This window comes from Priapulus caudatus, unplaced genomic scaffold (assembly GCF_000485595.1).
Source record: "Priapulus caudatus unplaced genomic scaffold, Priapulus_caudatus-5.0.1 Scaffold248, whole genome shotgun sequence".
In the NCBI taxonomy this organism is placed as follows: Eukaryota; Metazoa; Priapulida; class Priapulimorpha; order Priapulimorphida; family Priapulidae; genus Priapulus; species Priapulus caudatus.
Genome location: NW_014577309.1, coordinates 242988 through 263561, shown reverse-complemented (window position 1 = coordinate 263561; position 20574 = coordinate 242988). Strand labels below are relative to the sequence as shown.

General features: G+C 48.3%; 2 protein-coding genes across 2 annotated transcripts in view; one reads left to right on the top strand and one right to left on the bottom strand.

The window, feature by feature from the left end:
* Positions 1-15305, top strand: part of LOC106808010 (lysine-specific demethylase 3B-like) — a 17322-nt gene extending 2017 nt beyond the window's left edge. Inside the window, 15 exon segments of the mRNA XM_014810551.1 lie at positions 340-517; positions 840-958; positions 1185-1309; positions 1484-1667; positions 2235-2377; positions 5496-5597; positions 5599-5670; positions 6462-6605; positions 6607-6634; positions 8065-8158; positions 8789-8919; positions 10786-10905; positions 11347-11486; positions 13418-13657; positions 13933-15305. Coding sequence (XP_014666037.1) covers positions 340-517; positions 840-958; positions 1185-1309; positions 1484-1667; positions 2235-2377; positions 5496-5597; positions 5599-5670; positions 6462-6605; positions 6607-6634; positions 8065-8158; positions 8789-8919; positions 10786-10905; positions 11347-11486; positions 13418-13657; positions 13933-14028 — 1916 coding nt within the window. The 3' untranslated portion in view covers positions 14029-15305.
* Positions 15306-17659: 2354 nt separating this feature from the next.
* LOC106808012 (methylmalonyl-CoA epimerase, mitochondrial-like) lies at positions 17660-20428 on the bottom strand (the record flags this gene model as incomplete). Its single annotated transcript, XM_014810553.1, is given in 5 exon segments — positions 17660-18304; positions 18798-18884; positions 19259-19318; positions 19850-19972; positions 20387-20428. Coding segments are annotated over 5 exon segments (465 nt in total), but the record flags the coding sequence as incomplete, so codon positions are not given.
* Between the last annotated feature and the right edge of the window lie 146 nt (positions 20429-20574).

Here is a 20574-nt window from a genome sequence, read left to right as displayed (position 1 = left end):
CTCTCTCTCTCTCTCTCTCTCTCTCTCTCTCTCTCTCTCTCTCTCTCTCTCTCTCTCTCTCTCTCTCTCTCTCTCTCTCTCTCTCTCTCTCTCTCTCTCTCTCTCTCTCTCTCTCTCTCTCTCTCTCTCTCTCTCTCTCTCTCTCTCTCTCTCTCTCTCTCTCTCTCTCTCTCTCTCTCCCTCTCTCGCTACCTACATATCTTTCTCTCTCTCTTCCACCCTTTCTACACTCTGCTATTTATTATATGCGCATTGTGAGCAAACGCGAGCAATCGTGCACGTGATGATGTAACCGTACCCTGCATCTCTGTCTCTCTCTCTCTCTCGCACGCGTAACAGAGGCGGCGTGGAAGCGAGTCGTGCAGGGTGTGCGCGAGATGTGCGACGTGTGCATGACGACTCTCTTCAACTTCCACTGGGTTTGCTTCCGCTGCGGCTTCGTTGTCTGCCTCGACTGCTACCGCACGCGCATGAAGGACACAGAGTCCAAGGAGGCCAGTGACGCACCGCCTGCTAGGTATGCCCCAGGGCCACCACTTTTCGGGTTTTCTTCTGGAGTCGATCCACTGGAGAAGTGACAGCCAGAATTTAGAAGTTTTGGGTTTTCTGGATGAAATCGTTAGCAGTGCTGCAAGTAATAGTAGATGCATGTGTATTTACGGGTTCTGGTACGTGTATTTTCGCTTTATGTCGGTCTTTGGAAATGGCGTCCCTCCAGTCCGGGACGGGTAACCTTTTAGCAGTACTGCCTCATCTTTATTTGCAAGTGGCTGCCTTTATTTTTACACATGTAAGCAATGTGGTGTGTTGATGTCTTCCTTTATTTGCTGCACGTATAGTGTGGTGACTTCATTCACCAAGGATCGAGATGAATACAACTGGTTGATATGCAACTACAAGGATAAGATCTGGCACAACGAGAAACAGATGATGTTTACACAGATCATACCGGCTGACGGTAAGTCGTCGCTGTCACCGTGGTAACCCACCAACACCGACTGGCAAGATAATTGTGAAGTAGTAAATTAGAATTTCAGGTGTCGTAGCAAAGGGCATCGATCGGTGGATGCATTTCTGTGTTTATCTCCAGTGTAATGTGTATTTACTCTGCAACAGAATGGCACTTTTCCCGGCCGTGACTTGGGGGTGCGTTGTTTATAATTGATGTTCTCTTGTTCTCGCAGCGCTGTGGAAGGTTCGGAAGCTCGTGCACAAGGTCAGGTCCAAGTGGAAGATTCCGGAGAATTGTCCGTGCAGCCAGGGCTCGAAGAAGAAGAGTACCCAGCCGGAGAGAGGAGGCTACAAAGAGGTGCAGAGATTTAGTTGCTATAGAGAGGGGGGCATACATATTAAATATAGTAAAGTTGAGGCTAATGTTAATTCTAAAATTCTACATTCTGCATAGCCGTACGTTCCACTAACGATTAATTGTTCGGTCGTTAAGTTAACTAATTATTACCGTGTTTAATTAATTATCGACCAGGACATGCTGAAGAATATCAGTATGCGTCTCGCGGACGGAGCAAAGAAGGAGAGGGTGGTGGTAAAGACTGAGACTGCTGCTGATCCACCATCTAGTGCCATCGGATCTCTGCTGCTTCCCACTCACGAGCAGAACCAAGCGAAACCCGTGACCGGTCTAGCTGCAGTGCTTCCCTCTATGTCTGGTAGGCGAGGTCCATAGGATTGTCAACATTTGTCATCGTGGATGTCATATATCATGTAAAACAATGACAGAAGAACTAATCATTATTTCTAACAGTTACGTGTTGTCGTATGAAGTCTGGAATACGTTTTTATTCATTTATTATTATTATTTTGTTTGATGTTTTACATTTCCGGCAGCAGTTGACATGACGCCTGACGTCGCGGCGTCACGTCTCTGTAGACGTTCTTCCGTGTGTCTCTAGACGCGTTCTCGCTTGTTGCGTCTCTGTAGACGTTCTTCCGTGTGTCTCTAGCGCGTTCTCGCTTGTTGCGTCTCTGTAGACGTTCTTCCGTGTGTCTCTAGCCGCGTTCTCGCTTGTTGCGTCTCTGTAGACGTTCTTCCGTGTGTCTCTAGCCGCGTTCTCGCTTGTTGAGTCTCTGTAGATGTTCTTTCGTGTCTCTAGTCGCGTTCTCGCTTGTTGCGTCTCTGTAGACGTTCTTTCGTGTGTCTCTAGCCGCGTTCTCACATGTTGCGTCTTTGTAGACATTCTTTCGTGTGTCTCTAGCCGCGTTCTCGCTTGTTGCAGGGTTCTCGGGGGCGCCGTGCGGCCTGGACGCGGTGCTGGCCAGCGTCATACAGCAGAGCCTGCTACCGTCTGCCAAGGGCTCCAAGGCTCGCGCGAGGCCGCCGCCCATCTCACCCTTCGCTCTGAGCCCTACGTCGAAACTTGTGAGTATGCAAGACGCTCGCAGTCGGGGCTGCGGCGCGAGCGCGCGACTAGCGAATAATGCGAAGCGAATACGACGGCAGCGAACTGAACCACGTACGGTGTCTGTACACGCAATCCCTGTTAAGTAGATTTTTATCTCGCCTTGACATCGTCAAGATGAGCTATTGCCATGGGGTGTCGTACGTCCGTCCGTCCGTTCGTGAACATTTGGCTGCGGTCAACGATAACTCAAGAACCGTTTGACCTACATGCTTCAAATTGCATATAGTTGTTACTCCTATGGGAGAGGTTTGAACGTCCGATTTTGGAGCACACCACTACATTCGAGCCACGTCCACTTTTTGCCAAAAATGGAAATGGCCATAATTGAAGTTAGCTGGTTCAACGGATTTTGCTCATTTCTAGTATGTGAATGAATAAGGACTGGCCCGAAAACATATCACACAGGTTTTAATATTTTTTTAAACTATGCAAATTAAGTAGATTTTGGCCGTTTCACTATGCATTTCAGTGTCTGCCTACGGTCAACGATAACTCAAGAACCGTTTGACCCACATGTTTCAAATTGCATACAGTTGTTACTCCTATGGAAGAGATTTGAACTTCCTATTTTGGAGCACGCCAGTCGACCTACTTTCGAGCCATGCCCACTTTTTTTGCAAAATCAAAATAGCCATCTAAATTCATTCGATTTTGTTAAATTTTGGTAGGAAAAGACTAATCCCCGGGCACTCTGGCAGGGCGAGCCCACAATGTAGGGGTGGTCGGGTAGGGTATGGTTAGGGTTAGGGTTTAGGTTAGGTTTAGGGTTAGGGTTAGGGTTACTCACTCCGCCGGGTTAGGAATAGGGTTAGGGTTAGGGTTAGGGTCAGGGTTCAACTTAGGCCTACCTTACCCGACCCTACCCTACCCGACCACCCCTACACTGTGGGCTCGCCCTGCCAGAGTGCCCGGGGATTAGTTTTACCCATTTTGGTATGTGAATGTGCAAGGCTAGCCCCAAAACAGTAACTGTTGTTACTCCTATGGGAGGGATGACAACGTCCTATTACGTTTATTTCATCTAACTGGTCAACAACTCTACAATCATACCCATATACGTGTAATATTGTGTTTTAGATTCTTCGTTACAGTAATTTGACTGGAATACTTTACTCTTTAGTGTTTTTAGCTCATCTGACATAGTCAGATGCAGCTTGTAGAATCGCTTGATCGTCCCGTGCACGGAACATTGCGACACCACTGATAGGTATGAACATTCCGGATGATAGTAATTAAATGTCACACCGTAAGATAAAAAAAAAAAAAAAGGCCCGCCGAAAAGAGGGTCACCAATTGAAACGATGTGAAGGTCCGGCGAAGCGTGAAAGGTTCTCGTACCCCGTAGTTGCCCCGTGCGTCCGTGTCGTGCGCGTGCCGTCAACAGTTGGGCACAAAATCTTAACGCGCTCGACGTACGGTCACGATTTCGGCACATTGGGGGGATCGTCAAAACGAGTTGGGCATGTCGAAGGCTGGGTCAAAGGTCAAAGGTCAGAGAGGTGTAAAAGAAGGGGGAACATTCACTCCTTAACTTAAGGTATAGGGAGGAAATGCAGAATTGCGGCACAATCTAAACGGCTCGACTAGGCTCGCTGATAGTCGGTGTATGCATCATGGTAGGGAAAGCCATCACTGTGCGAAATTGAGGTCACAGGTCAAAGCGTCAGTGAGCACAGGGCAGATTTTAGACATTTTCTGAGCGACATGGTCTGACGGACCGCGTATGAAACTTTTTTGTTTTCAGCGGTGACCTAGTATTTTTATGGCTTTATTGAAAGGACCGATGAAATGTCCCTTCTGCTGACATGCGAAGAGTAAGTGTCGGATAACCTTTTGACCCTCAAGAGGAGGGTTAAACTTGTATTTGTTGACTGTCTGTAGAAAGAATTTGACTGCGGGTTTGCTAGTAGAATCTATACATGCCTGATGTCTGAGGCTTACAATGTTCACAATGAAATTTCAAAGCATAAAATGGGTTAAAGAAGGATGTATGTTCGCTTAAATCGTATAATTTCTATGGCCATTCTGTCGCGTCAGTATGTTACATGTAACGTAATGCCACTGCCAGTGGCTGCTGCCAGTGCATGTGTTGGTTGCAGTTTTTTGCTTGCCGTAATTGGTTACAGTGGCCAGCTCTCTATTGCAATTTGCAAGCCTGTAGTGCTTAGCGAGGTAAATGGATGGATGTGCCTTACCTATTCTCCGTTCTGTGGACGAAATAGTTGTTGCTACTACGTACGTGAGAGCTTCCACTTAATCTGAAAGACCCTTAAACGTACGAGTGCGCACATTTCGTTGGCAATCTTCAATACGATCCCAATGAACATTCCTTTGAGAAGGTTCTCTGATACATTCCTGTGCATTCCACTGTTTCGGCGTGTATTGTGAACACATTTGGGACTAACAGGGTTTTACTAGAATCCCACCACTCCACCACAGAGTCACCGCAGTAAGACGTTAGATGAGCGCTGTCGCTCCGCGCATGATTGTTATTTACGTGATATTCGGAAAACCAAATGGGCGATCATTTAGGCGTAGCGCCATTCTCTCGTCAAGATTTCAGACTTTCAGATCTGAAACATTTATTTTCGCCATCAGAACTTATGCTATATCATTATTCAAGAGTATATAATGGGAGATTGCTATATAATGGGAGTTCTCCTATATATACTCTTGCTTTATATATCCGCCGCTCTCTTTTATATACAACCCAAGGTGAGCTACAGTGTCATTGACACTTTCATTAATTATTATGTGTAGCTAACGGTTTCAACCCGAGAGTCGAAACCTGTTTGGTTGAGGGCGATAGAGAGTCTGCGAGTGTGTTAAGGGAAAGACTGTCTTCAGCCGGAAGACGCGTATCCGAGATGTTTTCTTAACGATTCGTGAAAATGAAACGACATTTGTCGAACCGTTTCTGTGTGACGCTAGCTGCGTCTTGGGTGGATGCATTGCGGGAAATCCACGTGGGGGGAAACCTGCGCGATGAGATCCGCGGACAAAGATCGAATCATCGTCATCAACGACAATACGAACGAATGAACGAACGAACGGAGGGATGTTCTCATGTTTCAGCCGCTGCAGACGTCGAACGCGCTGAAGCCGGTCAAGCGTACGATGATGGAGACGAAGCTGCTGTACCCGGACGTGCCGCACACTGTGCTGTGCGACGGCCGCGCTGCTGAGGCTGCACGACCCCACCAACCCGGCCAACATGAAGCTCTTCCAGGACCAGTGGAAGCGCGGCCAGGTACGTGACGCGGCGGCGGCGGTGGTGGGACGGCGGCGAGCGGGGTGCCGTGGTGGGCGGCAGGGGGCCGGGGGGCGGCGGGGATGATGGGACGTGGCGATGGCGGTGGGGGGCGGCGGGAGTGACGGGACGGCGGCGATGGTGACGGGACGCCGGCGACGGCGGGGGGCAGGGGGCCTGGGGTGACGGACTGTGCGGCGACGCGGTGGTGGGGGCGGCCGTGGTGGGACGTGGCGACGGCGGCGGGGGGTGACCGGACGCGGCGAGCGGCGGTGGGGGCGGCCGTGGTGGGACGTGGCGACGGCGGCGGGGGTGACGCGACGCGGCGACGGCGGTGGGGGCGGCTGGGGTGGGACGTGGCGACGGCGTGGGAACGGCTGGGGTGACCGGACGCGGCGACGGGCGGTGGGGGGCCCGTGGTGGGACGTGGCGACGGCGGCGGGGGTGACGCGGACGCGGCGTGACGGCGGTGGGGGCGGCTGGGGTGACGGGACGGGCGACGGCGGTGTTGGGCGCTGGGGTGACGGGGGGGCGGCGATCGGTGAATTCCTGTTGTAGCGCGTCTGTTTTTCGTGTGTAGTCTTCAGGTGGACGGTTTGTACAACGTACAACTGTGCTATTAGTTCATGTGCAACATAACGTGATGTGCTATGGAGATACTTCTCTTGCAGATGTGTCATGTTGCCGCAATGGCATGCAGCCGTGTGTTCGTACACGTTTAAATTCGTTTCTGCCTTGCCCACGAAAGCTGAGTAATTGATCGATCTCGAATCTGCGGTGCTTGCTTGCAGCCTGTGGTCGTGTCGGGCAACCACAAGCTGTTGAACAGAGACCTGTGGGAGCCGGCCTCGTTCACTCGCGACTTCGGCGACGTGAAGAACGACCTCATCAACTGCAAGACAGGCGCCACGATCACGGACTACCCGATGAAACGTCTTCTGGGACGGATTCGAAAAGCTCACGAGTGAGTAGGGCGACCGTAGGGCAGCTGCGTGCGCTACAGGAGTTGACTCCGGCATCGAATAGCGATTGTATTACCGTCGGACTCCCCGATTTTGTATGCGCAGGATTCTGTGCAACTCTCTTGGCATTCGGCTATACATAACCAAGAACCCAGGGAGTCCGTTATACGCATTTGATCTTGAATCACGTGAGGTTCATTTCTCCTGCTTTCCTAGTTTCGATTTTTCTCTTGTGGTTGTTATGGTGGTGTGCTTGCAGTGCTACTTGCAAGTATTTTGGCAGTTCTGTTCAAGTGCGCAATCATGTATCGCAACCAGAGAGACGGGTACAAGATGGCGTTGCGCAAAAGTATGGCGTTATTCCCCGACCGCCGAGAGCGTTAACGGCCGGCCCTTCCGCGGACTGGCGCACGCGGGACCGCGGGTGTTGTATGTAGCATCCTCGGCGCTGCCCGCTATATCGAATTCGCTTGCGCTGAAGGAGGGCGGGCGGCGCGAATCCGTATAGCGGGAAGCGTAACATCGGCGCAGTTTTTGTGAGACGTACACGCTTGATTACGGCGACGACCTTGGGGGAGGGCATTTCTGCTGCTGCTGCTTTTGCTGCCTCCGCAGAGCGCGCGGCTGCAGCGCAGCTAGCAGGGACGCAAGTATTTGGTGCTGCTGCTGGTTTGCCACGCCAGCCACGCCGGCCACGCCCGGCACGCCAGCGCAGTGCTCGCACGACGTGCCATCACCAAGGCAGCGCGGGGTCAGGAGGTTGGTCGAAAACGTGGCACGTACGCAGCCAGGCGGCGCCGCTTTTGGAGATAGCATCTAGACCGCGCCCCCCACGTGGAGCGCCCGTACCAGACTTTCGTTAAAGCTCTGTGATAGACATAACGCTATACTCGCGCAGAAGCGCACGTCATCGCGTAGCGGCCATGAGCGAGCGTCGTCTCATCGCTGATTGACAGCATTTCTTGAGGTTTCTTGTAGGAGTCCACGACGTCTTAGCCATGAGGCGCGCCACGCCCCCAAAAAGCCCAAAAAAGTTTAGGGGCCGTTTGGAGATGGCCTCCTGCCGTCCATCGGGAAATGTCGTGTGGATTGGCGCCCAGTTTTCGCGGAAGTTCGTTTTCAATACCCCTGTCTAAGGTATCTGTCTAAGTGGACAAAAAGGGGCGGCGTATTTCGCTGTTGGGGGGCGCGGCTTCACCGCGAGCTGTGCGCTACGTGGCAAAACGGCGGGGCCGAAGTGCGTCGAGACTGGTGTATTTAATGTGATCATTCGTTTAAAATAGTTTATCATGCTTATAATTGATATATATATACTATATATATATATATAATATATTATATATATAATTGATTATAAGTGATTGATCATTGGGTTTAGTCATTGGTCATCGTCATTGCGTAAATAACCCTATCTTCACGATTCACTTCGCAGAACGGACAATCAAGGATGACAACGGTGAGTCGATACTGCTTAAGCTAAAGGATTGGCCACCAGGAGAGGATTTCTTTACCCTTCTACCTGATAGGTAAGTCTCTCCTGAGGTTTCCTACACACAGGTTCCCCTCCTCTTCTTCCTTCGATCAGGCAGCCAACCTCCCTATACAGACAGATACTCCTATAGCTGTGATCGTCATACGTATGTGGTGGATGTATTCACGGCCACCTGACACTACATTCCTGCTTCCTGCCTTGTATCAGACAGCAAACTTCCCTACCACACGGAACAGATGCTCTTATATATTGTGCCCATCATACGAATGTGGTGGATATTTTTACTGTCACTTGATACGTCCATGCTTTCTCCATTCCATCAGACAGCAAACCTCTCTACCACACAGGACAGTTGTTCTCATATATTGTATGTGACCATCGTATGCATTTGGTGGATATCTTCATTGTCACCTAATGTGTCCCTGCTTACTGCCTTGTATCAGACAGCAAACCTCTCTACCACACAGGACAGATGCTCCTATACCTGTGACCATCATACGAATTTGGTGGATATCTTCGCTGTCGCCTGATAGGTTTCCCTTCCCTCAGACAGCAAACCTCTCTACCACGCAGGACGGATGCTCCTATACCTGTGACCATCATACGAATGTGGTGGATATCTTCACCATCGCCTGTTACATCCACGCTTCCTTCCCTCTTTCAGGTTCGAAGACCTCATGTGCCACATTCCGATTCCTCAGTACACGCGCAGGGATGGTTGCTTCAACCTCTGCTCCAGGCTTCCAGAGATATTCGTCAGACCTGACCTCGGCCCGAAGATGTACAACGCATACGGTACTCACCCGACGACTCGCGATCGTTTTCTCTTTTGTTTTCGTTGCTTAACGCTCAGGGTCGTTTTCTTCGTGTTTTCGCTGCTTTCTTTTTCACCTTTTTTTCGTGCAGCACGTGGTGTTTATGCTGCTTAAAAATTGCTTTTGAAAATGTCTCGGTCGTAGAAATGGTCCTTTTAAGACTCATGAAAGACTCCCAAAAGAAATATTTAAAAATGACTTAAGTGGAGGAACCCTCTAATATGTGTGTGCGTGCGTGCGTGCGTGCGTGCGTGCGTGCGTGCGTGCGTGCGTGCGTGCGTGTGCGTGCGTGCGTGCGTGGCGTCGCGTGCGTGCGTGCGGGCGTGCGTGAGTGAGTGTGTGGATTAGTCATATTATATGTATATTATCATGTAATAAATATAATAAGTATAGTATATTTATTGCGGAGCGGCAGGTTCGCGATGTTTCCATCGAGTGAAGGGGCGACGAATCTGCATCTGGACAATCTCGGACGCGGTGAACGTGAATGTGTAACGTCGGCATCCCGACGGATGACCCGTTACACGCGACCCACCGCGCAGGTTCGTAGCTCGTCGCGACGCCTCCTCCGCCTCCGCATATCCTTCGTTGCTGACGCCCCGCCTCGCCAGCCTGCCCGTCGTTGACATCGCCGCCTGCCGCCCCTGCTCTCTGTCGTTGACGCACCGGCCTCCACCCCTGCCCTGTCGTTGACCGCCCGCCTCCACCGCCTGCCTCGTCGTTGATATTCCTGCCTCCACCCGTCCGTCGTTGACCCCCCCCCACCACCGCCTCCACCCCTGTATCGTCGTTGACCCCCCGCCCACTCTTGCCCCGTCCTTGATCCCAGCCTCCACCCCGTCTCGTTGTTGACCTGGTAATGTGATTCCTGGTGTGTAATTCTTATCATCTTATAGTTAATTCTAACTGTTACTGGTAATACTGATGGTGCTGCTGGCTGCTGCTGCTGCTCTGCTGCTGCTGCTAGCTGGTGGGTGGTGTGGTGGCTGCTGCTGCTGGCTGCTGCGCTGCTGCTGCCTGGTGTGTGGTGGTGGTGCTGCTGCTGCTGCTGCTGCTGGTGGTGGTGGTGGTGGTGCGCTGCTTGCTGCTGCTGCTGCTGCTGCCTGCTGCTCCCTGCCTGCCTGCTGCTGCTGCTTGCTGCTGCTGGTGGTGGTGCTGCTGCTTGCGCTGCTGCTGCTGGCTATTACTGCTATATTACTCTAGTTGTGGGCTGCTTGCTCTCTGCTGGGGTGGTCTGCTGCTGCTACTGGCTGCTGCTGATGCTGTAGCTACTCTCTTCTATTATTATGTATCATCATTTACAAGCATCAATTATTGGTTATTAATTGTTAAAATACAGAGGCGAATTCAGTGCTGTGGAGCATGGCGGATGCTGATATCTTATGCGGGCGCGCTGCTGCGACAAAAGATGAAGTACCTGGGCGCCCTCCTGCACAATATTTTGCGGCAGAAAGATGCTGACAAATACTCACTGCTCAGGAAGGTCAGTGTACCTGTGATATTCGATAATGACAGCACGTATGTGTGTACATGCGCGAAATGAAGTTTGACGACAAAGTCATCTCTTGTCTCTCTCGTCTCTCTCTCTCTCAGAGTCTCTCTCTTCAGTCATCATGCTCCTCTCCTCGTCTCTCTCTCATCTTCTCTCTCTCTGCATCTCTCCTGCCTCATCGGTCCTCTCTCCTCTCTCCTCTCATCAGTCTCTGCTCTCTCTCCTCTGCTCTCCTCATCTCTCTCTCTGCCTCTCCTCTCTCTCTCATCTCCTCTCTCTCTCTCTCTCCTCTCTCTCTCTGCTCTCGATCTCTTCCCTCTCNATATATATATATATATATTATTGCGGCGGCAGGTTCGGCGATGTTTCCGAGTGAAGGGACGACGAATCTGCATCTGGACATCTCGGACGCGGTGAACGTGATGGTGTACGTCGGCATCCCCGACGACGACCCGCTACACGACCACCGCGAAGGTTCGTAGCTCGTTGACCCCCCCGCCTCTGCATATGCCTCGTTGTTGACCACCCGCCTCCACCCCTCCCTCGTTGTTAACCCCCCGCCTCCGCCCCTGCTCCGTCGTTGACCACCGGCCTCCACCCCTGCCCTGTCGTTGACCCCCTGCCTCCACCCTTGTCTCGTCGTTGACCCGGTAATGTGATTCTGGTGTGTAATTCTTATTCTTATCATTAATTCTACTGTTACTGGTAATACTGATAGTGCTGCTGCTGCTGCTGCTGCTATTACTGCTGGTGGTGGTGCTGCTGCTGCTGCTGCTATTACTGCTACTATTACTGCTGTTGCGACTGCTGCTGCTGGAGGTGGTGCTGCTGCTGCTGCTGCTGCTGCTGTAGCTACTACTATTATTATTATCATCATCACAATCATCATTATTGTTATTATTGTTAATAATACAGAGGCGATTCGTGCTGTGGAGCATGCGGATGCTGATATCTTTATGCGGGCGCGGCTGCGCGACAAAGATGAAGTACCTGGCGCCCTCTGGCACATATTTGCCGCAGAAGATGCTGACAAGATACGTCAACTGCTCAGGAAGGTCAGTGTACTCTGTGATATTCGATAAATGACCGCACGTATGTGTGTACATGCGCGAATGGAAGTTTGACGACAAGTCATCTCTCTCTATCTCTCTCTCTCTCTCTCTCTCTCTCTCTNTACTCGACAGCTACCCTGCGGCAGCAGACGCTCTAGCGATGAGTACGGCGTCGACCGGCTACCTGCATCGTGACAGTTCCTCGCGGCGACTGCGTCCTTCCATACGTCCTGGGCTTCGGGGGGGGGGCGCGCTCCCACACGGTGCACTGATCCGGCGCCGCTCAGACCCCCGACACCGAGACTTGGACACCCCAGGAAGGGGCGCGGAAGCACAAAAAAGAGCGGGTGACGCTAGTAGTAGAGAAAACGGCCGGGAGAAACACGGGGCGGAGCCATCCAGAGGAGGCAAGCGAGAAAAAAAGGGGTGACCTGGGGTGGGTGAGGGGCAGTTGAGGGGGCGGGAGCATCGCGGGGCGCCGGGAGGGGGGGGGAGCGGGGGGGTGGACCTGGGGGGGGGGGCCCCCCCCCCCCCCGCTGGGGGTGCGAGCGCGTGGGGGGGCGGCGCAGGAAGGGGGAAGTCCCGCGACGGGGGGGCGGCGGGGCGGGCGGGCGAGGCGGGCGCGGGGGCGCGGGCCCCGGCTCGCTCGGCGGGGCGTGTCCAGCGGGCAGGGGCGGGGAGGAGGCCGGACGTACACCATCACGGGTTCACCGAGGGGGTATCCCTGGGGAGGGGCTGATCTGTGTGTGAGCTGAGGGCGGAGAGGGGGCATCCCGGGGAAGGGGGTGACCTGTGTGAGGGCGGAGAGGGGACATCCCGGGGAAGGGGGTGACCTGTGTGAGGGCGGAGAGGGGACATCCCGGGGGAGGGGGTGACCTGTGTGAGGGCGGAGAGGGGGCATCCCGGGGGAGGGGGTGACCTGTGTGAGGGCGGAGAGGGGGTGATCTGTGTGAGGGCGAAGAGGGGGTGATCTGTGTGAGGGCAGAGAGGGGGGCATCCCGGGGGAGGGGGTGACCTGTGTGAGGTTACCATGACGGTGCTAACCCTTGACACGCGCGGGTGGGGCATCTTCAGAGAGCGGGGTGATGCACATTATTGGGGGGAGGGGGTGAGCTGCATGTGGGTGGGGCATCCCTGGCGAGAGGGGGTGATGCACGCTGACGGGTGTGGGCACCTCCAATTATGTCATTACGTTAACTTACGTTTCATTATACAATATATTACATGTATTATACAGCAATTTAACCATGTAACGCGCTACGATTAGCTACATTATTTCATAAAACATTTTAACACGTTCAACGCGTAACACGAGTATATTCGTTCGAACCTGCAAAACGCACGACCGCGAAACACGAGTATACTCGTGGCAAAAATAAAAAATAAAAAAAAATAAAAATTTGGAACGTTTACTATGTTCTCTTATAGATGGCAGGGGCTATACGCTTAGCAATTCAATAGCGTCACTGTATAAACCCCAGTAGTAGATGACATAACTTATACAATACATTACTGTTGTTTGGAACGTTATTTTGGGAGTTTTTGGGACTGAGGTAATGTTTTTAGTTCACCTCGCCAAAGGGCGTTTGACCGCCGTGTGTTGTGAAGTCGTTTTTATGTCTGAAAGTTGTGTTTGATTTGATAGATCACGGGTGATAGATTCCGGTGTTGTTTTGATGTCTGAGAGTAAGTTTATATCTATATTATACTAGCCACTAATTATAAATAATTTTATAGCTAGTTAAACCTGCCAAAAACATTTTGTGTAATAGGTGACTAAGCGGTAAAAACGCGAAAATCTCAGCACAGGGCGGTAGGTGCATTGTTAACCCAGGCAGCGTTGAACGTGTTAAGAGAAATCTCTTACACGGTGCATTTGGTAAGCGATGAGGAATCGATTTTAAAATATCGAATCGGATCACTCGTCGAACTAGCCATCTCACCTAATCTTAACGACAACTTGCGCTTCGATCGATTCGTTTGTTCGCGACGCGTCGTGGCGTAACGTGGTGATCATTTCGCGTCTTCGACCCCTGCAGGTCCGTAACCTTCACAGCTGCATCAAGGTCGCGGAGGACTTTGTGTCACCAGAGGGCATCGGCCACTGCTTCGCGCTCACGCAGGAGTTCAGGGAGCTGTCGGACACGCACACGAACCACGAGGACAAGCTGCAGGTGAGAGCCGCGAGCACGCGCGCTTGTTTCTCCGTCCGATCGCCGTGCTGGTCGGCGCCCCTCTGGTGGCGCAGGCGCACGTAGCCGCTCGTCGGCCACTAGTCGCTTGCACATAATGCACCGGCCGAATGATATAGCAAGAACACTAAGTGAGATTAATCACTGCTACAGCTGCGATTAGTACCCCCTCCACACGCACGCACTCCCATCTGACACTCGGCACCGTGTAGCATCGTAGGTGAGCTCACGCAGTAAGACGCACGTCATCTTTGCAGATAAAGAACATCATCTACCATTCGATAAAGGACGCCGTCAGCGTGCTGCTGCACGAAGAGGAGAGCAAGGGTGGCAGCGTTCCGGCGAAGGTCTGAGCCGATCGACCGCGCGGTCCCCGCATTCTTCCAGTCTGCCGTCGCCGTTCTGTCAGTCGATGGGATCCGTGACAAACTGCGACTAGTCATGCTTCTGTCGGCGGTCGACGCGGCAGCGGCAGCAGCCTTGGTGCCAGCAGTGTGCTCTGCGACGAGAGGCCAGTATCGTTTCGGCTGAGCGCGGAGGGTCGATCGTGAGCCATAGCGGGGTTAGGCGTAGCGACGTAGCGGGTTATAGGATGTGATTTGTCGAGGTTGCGTCGGCGTCCTGTGGTTGGCAATGCGCCAGCGTCGCTTCTCCCAGTTTTGTTTTTCTCGCGAGTGTTCGTCTCCGAGGTTTCGGGTTCTTTCGCGGGTTTGAACAAACAGAAGTAAGGTGAGGTTGAGAGGCCTCAAGAGAGCATGTGTGCATTACGTGTGTGTACGTGCGTGCGCATGCAATAAGTGCATTTGTCTGTGCCACAGCAGTTATCAATCAGAACTGTACGTGTATAAACTTTGGATCGTTAGCAATATAGTGAATTCGTTTTAGGTAGCAACTTGTATGAATAAAGTCAGAGACTATGTGATGTTATCAACGGCTTGAATGTGGTTACATGCTCTATACGGGAGGTGGATTTGTAGAGTGGGAAAAAGTGGATATATATATGTATAATATGTATATCAGCAGTGAATACAACAAAATTAAATTGCTGATATATATATAAATATGTATATATATATATATATACATGGCAGATAATTAGCCAGATTAATTAACCTTATAGTAAAGGTCTTTTGGAAAAAGGTATTGTTAGTAGAGACCTCAGTAAGGTTGCATGGCCCTGCTTGTGAAGTATGTACGGGCACTCAGCAAATGAGACTAACGATTATAAGCTATGTACATGAATTACGGTCTGCTGGGTTTTTATTTTAGATCATGTTTATTTACCTCGATATGCCCTTTAAAGGTGCATTTCCTTTAGTTTAGTAGTTGACCATCATGAAATAGTAGTCGCGTTTGTTACTCATACACGTGTAGGTATACGTGTATTGCTATGTAAACATCGCTGTGTACTTGGATATGTGGTATGTGTTTCGTTTTCCTCTCGATAAATTGTATGCCATGATGTTTTTCCCCCCATTAAAGTAATTTTGTAGTGACACAGGATGGTTTATCTGAAGCCGACTGTCACCTCTCTGTAAACGAAAAATGCATGTTCTGTGACATATTCTCTTGTCTGTGAAGTTTTGATACACCTCTCAGAATGTAAACAATAAAATTTAATTGAAAATAATTGCATTCGATTTGGCATTCTATTAACAGGTTCCAATGTCCAACACTTGTAATAATACTTTAATTGTCATTTCTATTCCATACATAACTTCACTAATTATATCAGAGCAGTCATCTTACTCAGTGCCCAAAGTCACTATGTTTACTCATTTATTTGAGAAATGAAAGTGTCAATGACACTAGCTCACCTTGGGTGTGATAGAAGAGGGAGGGGGGATATATAAAGCAAGAGTATATATGGGAGAACTCCCATTATATAGCATGTCTCCCATTATATACTCTTGATAATGATATATGCATAAGTTTTTAATGCGAAAATAAATGTTTCAGATCTGAAAGTCTGAAATCTTGATGAGAGATGGCGCTTTGCCTAAATGATCGCCATTTTGGTTTTCGAATATCGCGCAAATAAAAACAATAAAATATTCCAGTCAAATTACTGTAATGAAGAATCTAAAACACAATATTACACGTATATAGGTATGATTGTAGAGTTGTTAACCAGTTAGACGAAATAAATGTAATACGACGTCATCTCTCCCATAGGAGTAACAACTGTTTTGGGGCTAGCCTTACACATTCACATACCAAAATTTAACAAAATTGAATGAATTTAGATGACCATTTTCATTTTTGCCAAAAAGTGTGCGTGGTTCAAAAGTAGGTCGACTGGCGTGCTCCAAAATAGGACGTTCAAATCTTCCATAGGAATAACAACTGTATGCAATTTGAAACATGTGGGTCAAACGGTTCTTGAGTTGTCGTTGACTGTAGGCAGACACTGAAATGCATAGTGAAATTGGCAAAATCTACCTAATTTGCATAATAAAAAAACAAAACCTGTGTGATATGTTTTGGAGCCAGTCCTCATTCATTTACATACCAGAAATGAGCAAAATCCAGTGAACCTGAACTGACTTATGGCCATTTCCATTATTGCCAAAAAGTGGACGTGGCTCGAATGTAGGTCGACTGGCGCGCTCCAAAATAGGACGTTCAAATCTCTCCCATAAGAGTAACAACTATATGCAATTTGAAACATGTGGGTCAAACTGTTCTTGAGTTATCGTTGACCGTAGCCAAATGTTGACGGACGGACGGACGGACGGACGTACGACGGACGACACCCCATGGCAATAGCTCATCTTGACGATGTCAAGGCGAGATAAAAATTGTGGACTCTGCTAAATTTCCTAATTAGTAGCACTTGTTTTTATAAAAAAATGTGTTTCTTTGTCATTGTGATAGGGTCTGTGGAGAATACTCCACAGGAGAATGATAATAACTCATCTGTTTCGTTAATAACAATTACTTCATTTATTAATCAACATTTGATTTCTGGTACGTCGCACATAATCGCTGGGACTAGTTCCTGTGCTATCCTATAGTCTGCACAACTAAATAAATACTATTGCATACGGCCAACAATCTATATTTATTATTAACAATATAATTCTTACCCAATTTGATTCATGATAACATAACTGACTAGTCATAGAACAGCTCTACATGATTGCTACCATTCTCTTAGTGCATTGCTAAAGGACAAAGTATTAAAGGCATACTAGGTCCATTGATTATGCAATGTTGACGAATGCTAGGGTAACTGGCACCTTGTGTAGTTAATAAGTACATAACCTTATAGCCAAACGCGTATTAGTTTGTCCAATATCACTGCTGGTTACATTACAAGCAAGACTTGAAATCGGTTGTTGATATTCATTTACATGCCGTAAATGTCATCCAGGAGTCAAGCGATGACGTAAACATTTGTGCGGCCCGTATGTTTTGGACGCCAGGTGAAATGGAGGTGTCAGCAGTGTAACCACGACCACGGACTAAACATGAAAAAGGAGTAAAACACACGTACTAAGCACGGACGCACATGGACAGCCCTGACAAAAATTTCCTTATCACGAGCGTCCGTGTTTTACGAAATCACTGATGATAGCATTGCGTACGGCCGAGCATGCGTGCGAAAATGTCCGGTGCACTATAAATCTGTACCACACCCACTTCGCTGGCAGCGGTTTGAAACTGTAAACAACTGATTTCTTGGACTGCGGATTTCAATTAGACATTTCTTAGTAACGCTGAGAGGGTCTATGTCCCCCGGGATACTGCCAGAACGTACCCTGGTACTATCTAATATGCCGGACCGTACCTCGCCTACTCCACTAACGAGTCTAGGGAGTCGCCTACGCCTACTCCCTAACCCTAATCCTAACCATATCAAATAGTGACCAGGGTACGTTCCGGCAGTACCCTGGGGGACATAAACCCTGAGCCTTAGTAACCAGCAGTGATATTTGACAAACTAATACGCGTTTGGATGTAAGGTTATGTACTTATTAATTACACAAGGTGCCAGTTACTCTAGCATTCGTCAACATTGCATAATCAATGGGCCTAGTATGCCTTTAAGTATAGAAAGGGAGGTCGTAAAATAGAAAGAGTATTGAATGTAGGTAGTATCCAAACAGGATGCGGCAAGAAAAAAATAATTTAACATTAACAATACATGTAACAAGTTACCCACCTGGTAGAAAAGTAACTACACCATAGAAAGTATAGACACTTACATGGGTGACCCGATTCTAGTTATTTTTAATCGATACAGAACAAATATTGAGCAGAGGTAGCCAATCCAACATATTCGATTTCCAGAAGCAGAGCCCCTCCCCTCACCAGACCGAATTGGACTTACGACATCATGAAAGGATATTACTCATTATCATTAAAAGTACTACATCCTCGTTTACGCGCACAATGTCACTTTCAGTTCTCTGTTAGTTTTTGGCGTTAATTCTGCACTGGCTACTGTGGCTAGTAATAGTTGGACAATGCTTAGACCTCTTCTAGCTCAACTAGCACACCGTTGCAGTCCTTTGGATGCAGAAACATGACTGGCTTGTTGTGTGCTCCGATTTTTGGCTCTTTTCCAAGTGTCCGGATATTGTGAGCCTTGGCGTCTGCAATAGCTGCATTGATGTCACTCACCTGAAAGTCAAGAAATGATCAGTGACACATCAACTTCACCTGGGCAGTTCTAACCCATATTCAAATAATTTACTCGTGCTACGTTATTTTCACATACATCACACGTATCAGCCAATAACTTTAAATGTTGTAAAAGAAAACTAATCTATGAAAACTAAAATTGAAAATAAAGCCATCCACATATAACCGAAGTGCTATGTATATATTATGCACTGGAGTTGTAAACACAGCGTGTGAAGTCAACACATTGATGGGACATGAGCATATTCCGCTTGGCTACATACCCAACCTATACCACTGTCACTAGTTACTTGGTGTATACCTTGGAAACGTAGCACAAATTCGTGTTTTAGTTCTTCTTTCATGATCATTGTCTTTCCATCATGACACGAAGTCAAGATGGCATCACTCCCTTCTAAATCGTGCAAGTTGACAGACATGGATGTATAATTATTCTGCTGCTATGTAGAGAGCCATGGGAGTGAAGTCTTACCTCCAGACAGATGTGGTGCATTCCGCCCATCTTGTTCTTTTCCAAGAATGCACTGATTGGACTGTTCTCACCAAGTGGATGCAGGAGCTGCAACATGCACCCATCACATTATCGTACGAGCAACCAACCTATCCATCCGTGCGAGATAAGCACGACCTCTCTAAACAATATTGCTAGGTTGGATCAGCTATACCGGTTTATCAGCGTGTTAAATGGCTGCCAAATTGCATGAAAAGACACCCTGAAATTTGCATGCCATGCAAGAATACCTAAGACTGAGATTTCAAATTACTCACTGATAAAGTAACGTTGACTAGATATCAGTTAACACAATTTTAAAACAATCACACCAAGCACTGTTTAAATGAACCCAATGTATTTCCATCGTGTTATACCACAGCAATACATTATGTAAAATACAGCTAGTTCCCAATCATATACCAATAAATATAATACTTCACCTCGATTTTCGTTTCTCCAAGGGTCACAAAGACTGTATATACTCCATGCTCTTTCTGGGGCTAAATAGATAACACAAGTGGACAGGCATGCACGTTACATCAAAACTCAATGAAATAATGATAAATTCAATCAAACTAAATATTTAATCAATAATAATAACTTTATTAATCATATTTATTTTGATGGATATCATTAGCTATCCTATTCTTCTCTCAAAGAAGTGAGTATTTTCCATAATTCTCTGTTTGTTTGTTATCCTGTTTATTCTGTTTATTCTGTTGAATCCTGGTCATTCTGTTTATTCTGCTTGTTTATGCTGTTGTTTGTTTGTTATCTGTTCACCTTGTTTGTTATGAAGCATCGTAAAAGCTTCACAAAAACTAACATACACACTGGCGATGTGTGCGCGCACTGTACTGCTGCTAGACCCTTACTCAGCTTTACCAAGTACTGACACTTGCACCAACAAAGCATGCGGTGGCTAGTTGTTCTTACACTTACTTCTTCGCATCAACAGATATATATTGTTGTTCTTAGACATACTTCACACCACCAATAGGATCAGCTTGACGTATAACTGACAAACCCACCATACGTTCACCGACAGTTGCTCCCAGTACATCCCTATAGAAGTCCATGGCAGCCTCGAGGTTGGGGCAGGCGATCGCTACGTGGTTCAGTTTTCCCAACTTCCACAACTTCTTCGGCATGTTCTAGAATCCGGAAAAGAAATTTTCCGAGTGCACTATACTTTTACTATGTACATGATGTATAGTCGAGTGAGATGCACGAATCTGCTTTTGTTTGAACTGTAATGAGTCCCTATATTAGTTCCACATAATACATTCATGAACGTAAACATGTCGATCACAACAAAACCCCAAGTTTAGTGGATTCAAGAATATAGATGGTCTCCTTTGGCGTATAGTTTAGGTATGGATTTTTCTGTAGATTCTTCAGTATTTAGGCCTATACTCACTTGTTGCAGTCATTAATTCGCACTGCCACAGGACTGGCAGGATAGTGACAGGCTTCACGGGTGGAGTTACTACAGTACAGTATATATAAAGGAAGGCCCTCCTATTTACTAAAATTGTGTGAAAAGGAAAGAAAAATGATATACTAACCTGAGTTGACACATTTCGGAGATGGGTGAAACATCCACTGACCTATGTAAACAAAAATAGTATACATCATCAGGTGGAAATTAAGAAAAAACACCGTTTTGATGGGAGGGGAACCATGGCATGGATGGGGGAATTACCAGCCAGCCATTCAATGATTCATTGTAGCCACATTTCGTTTATCATATCTA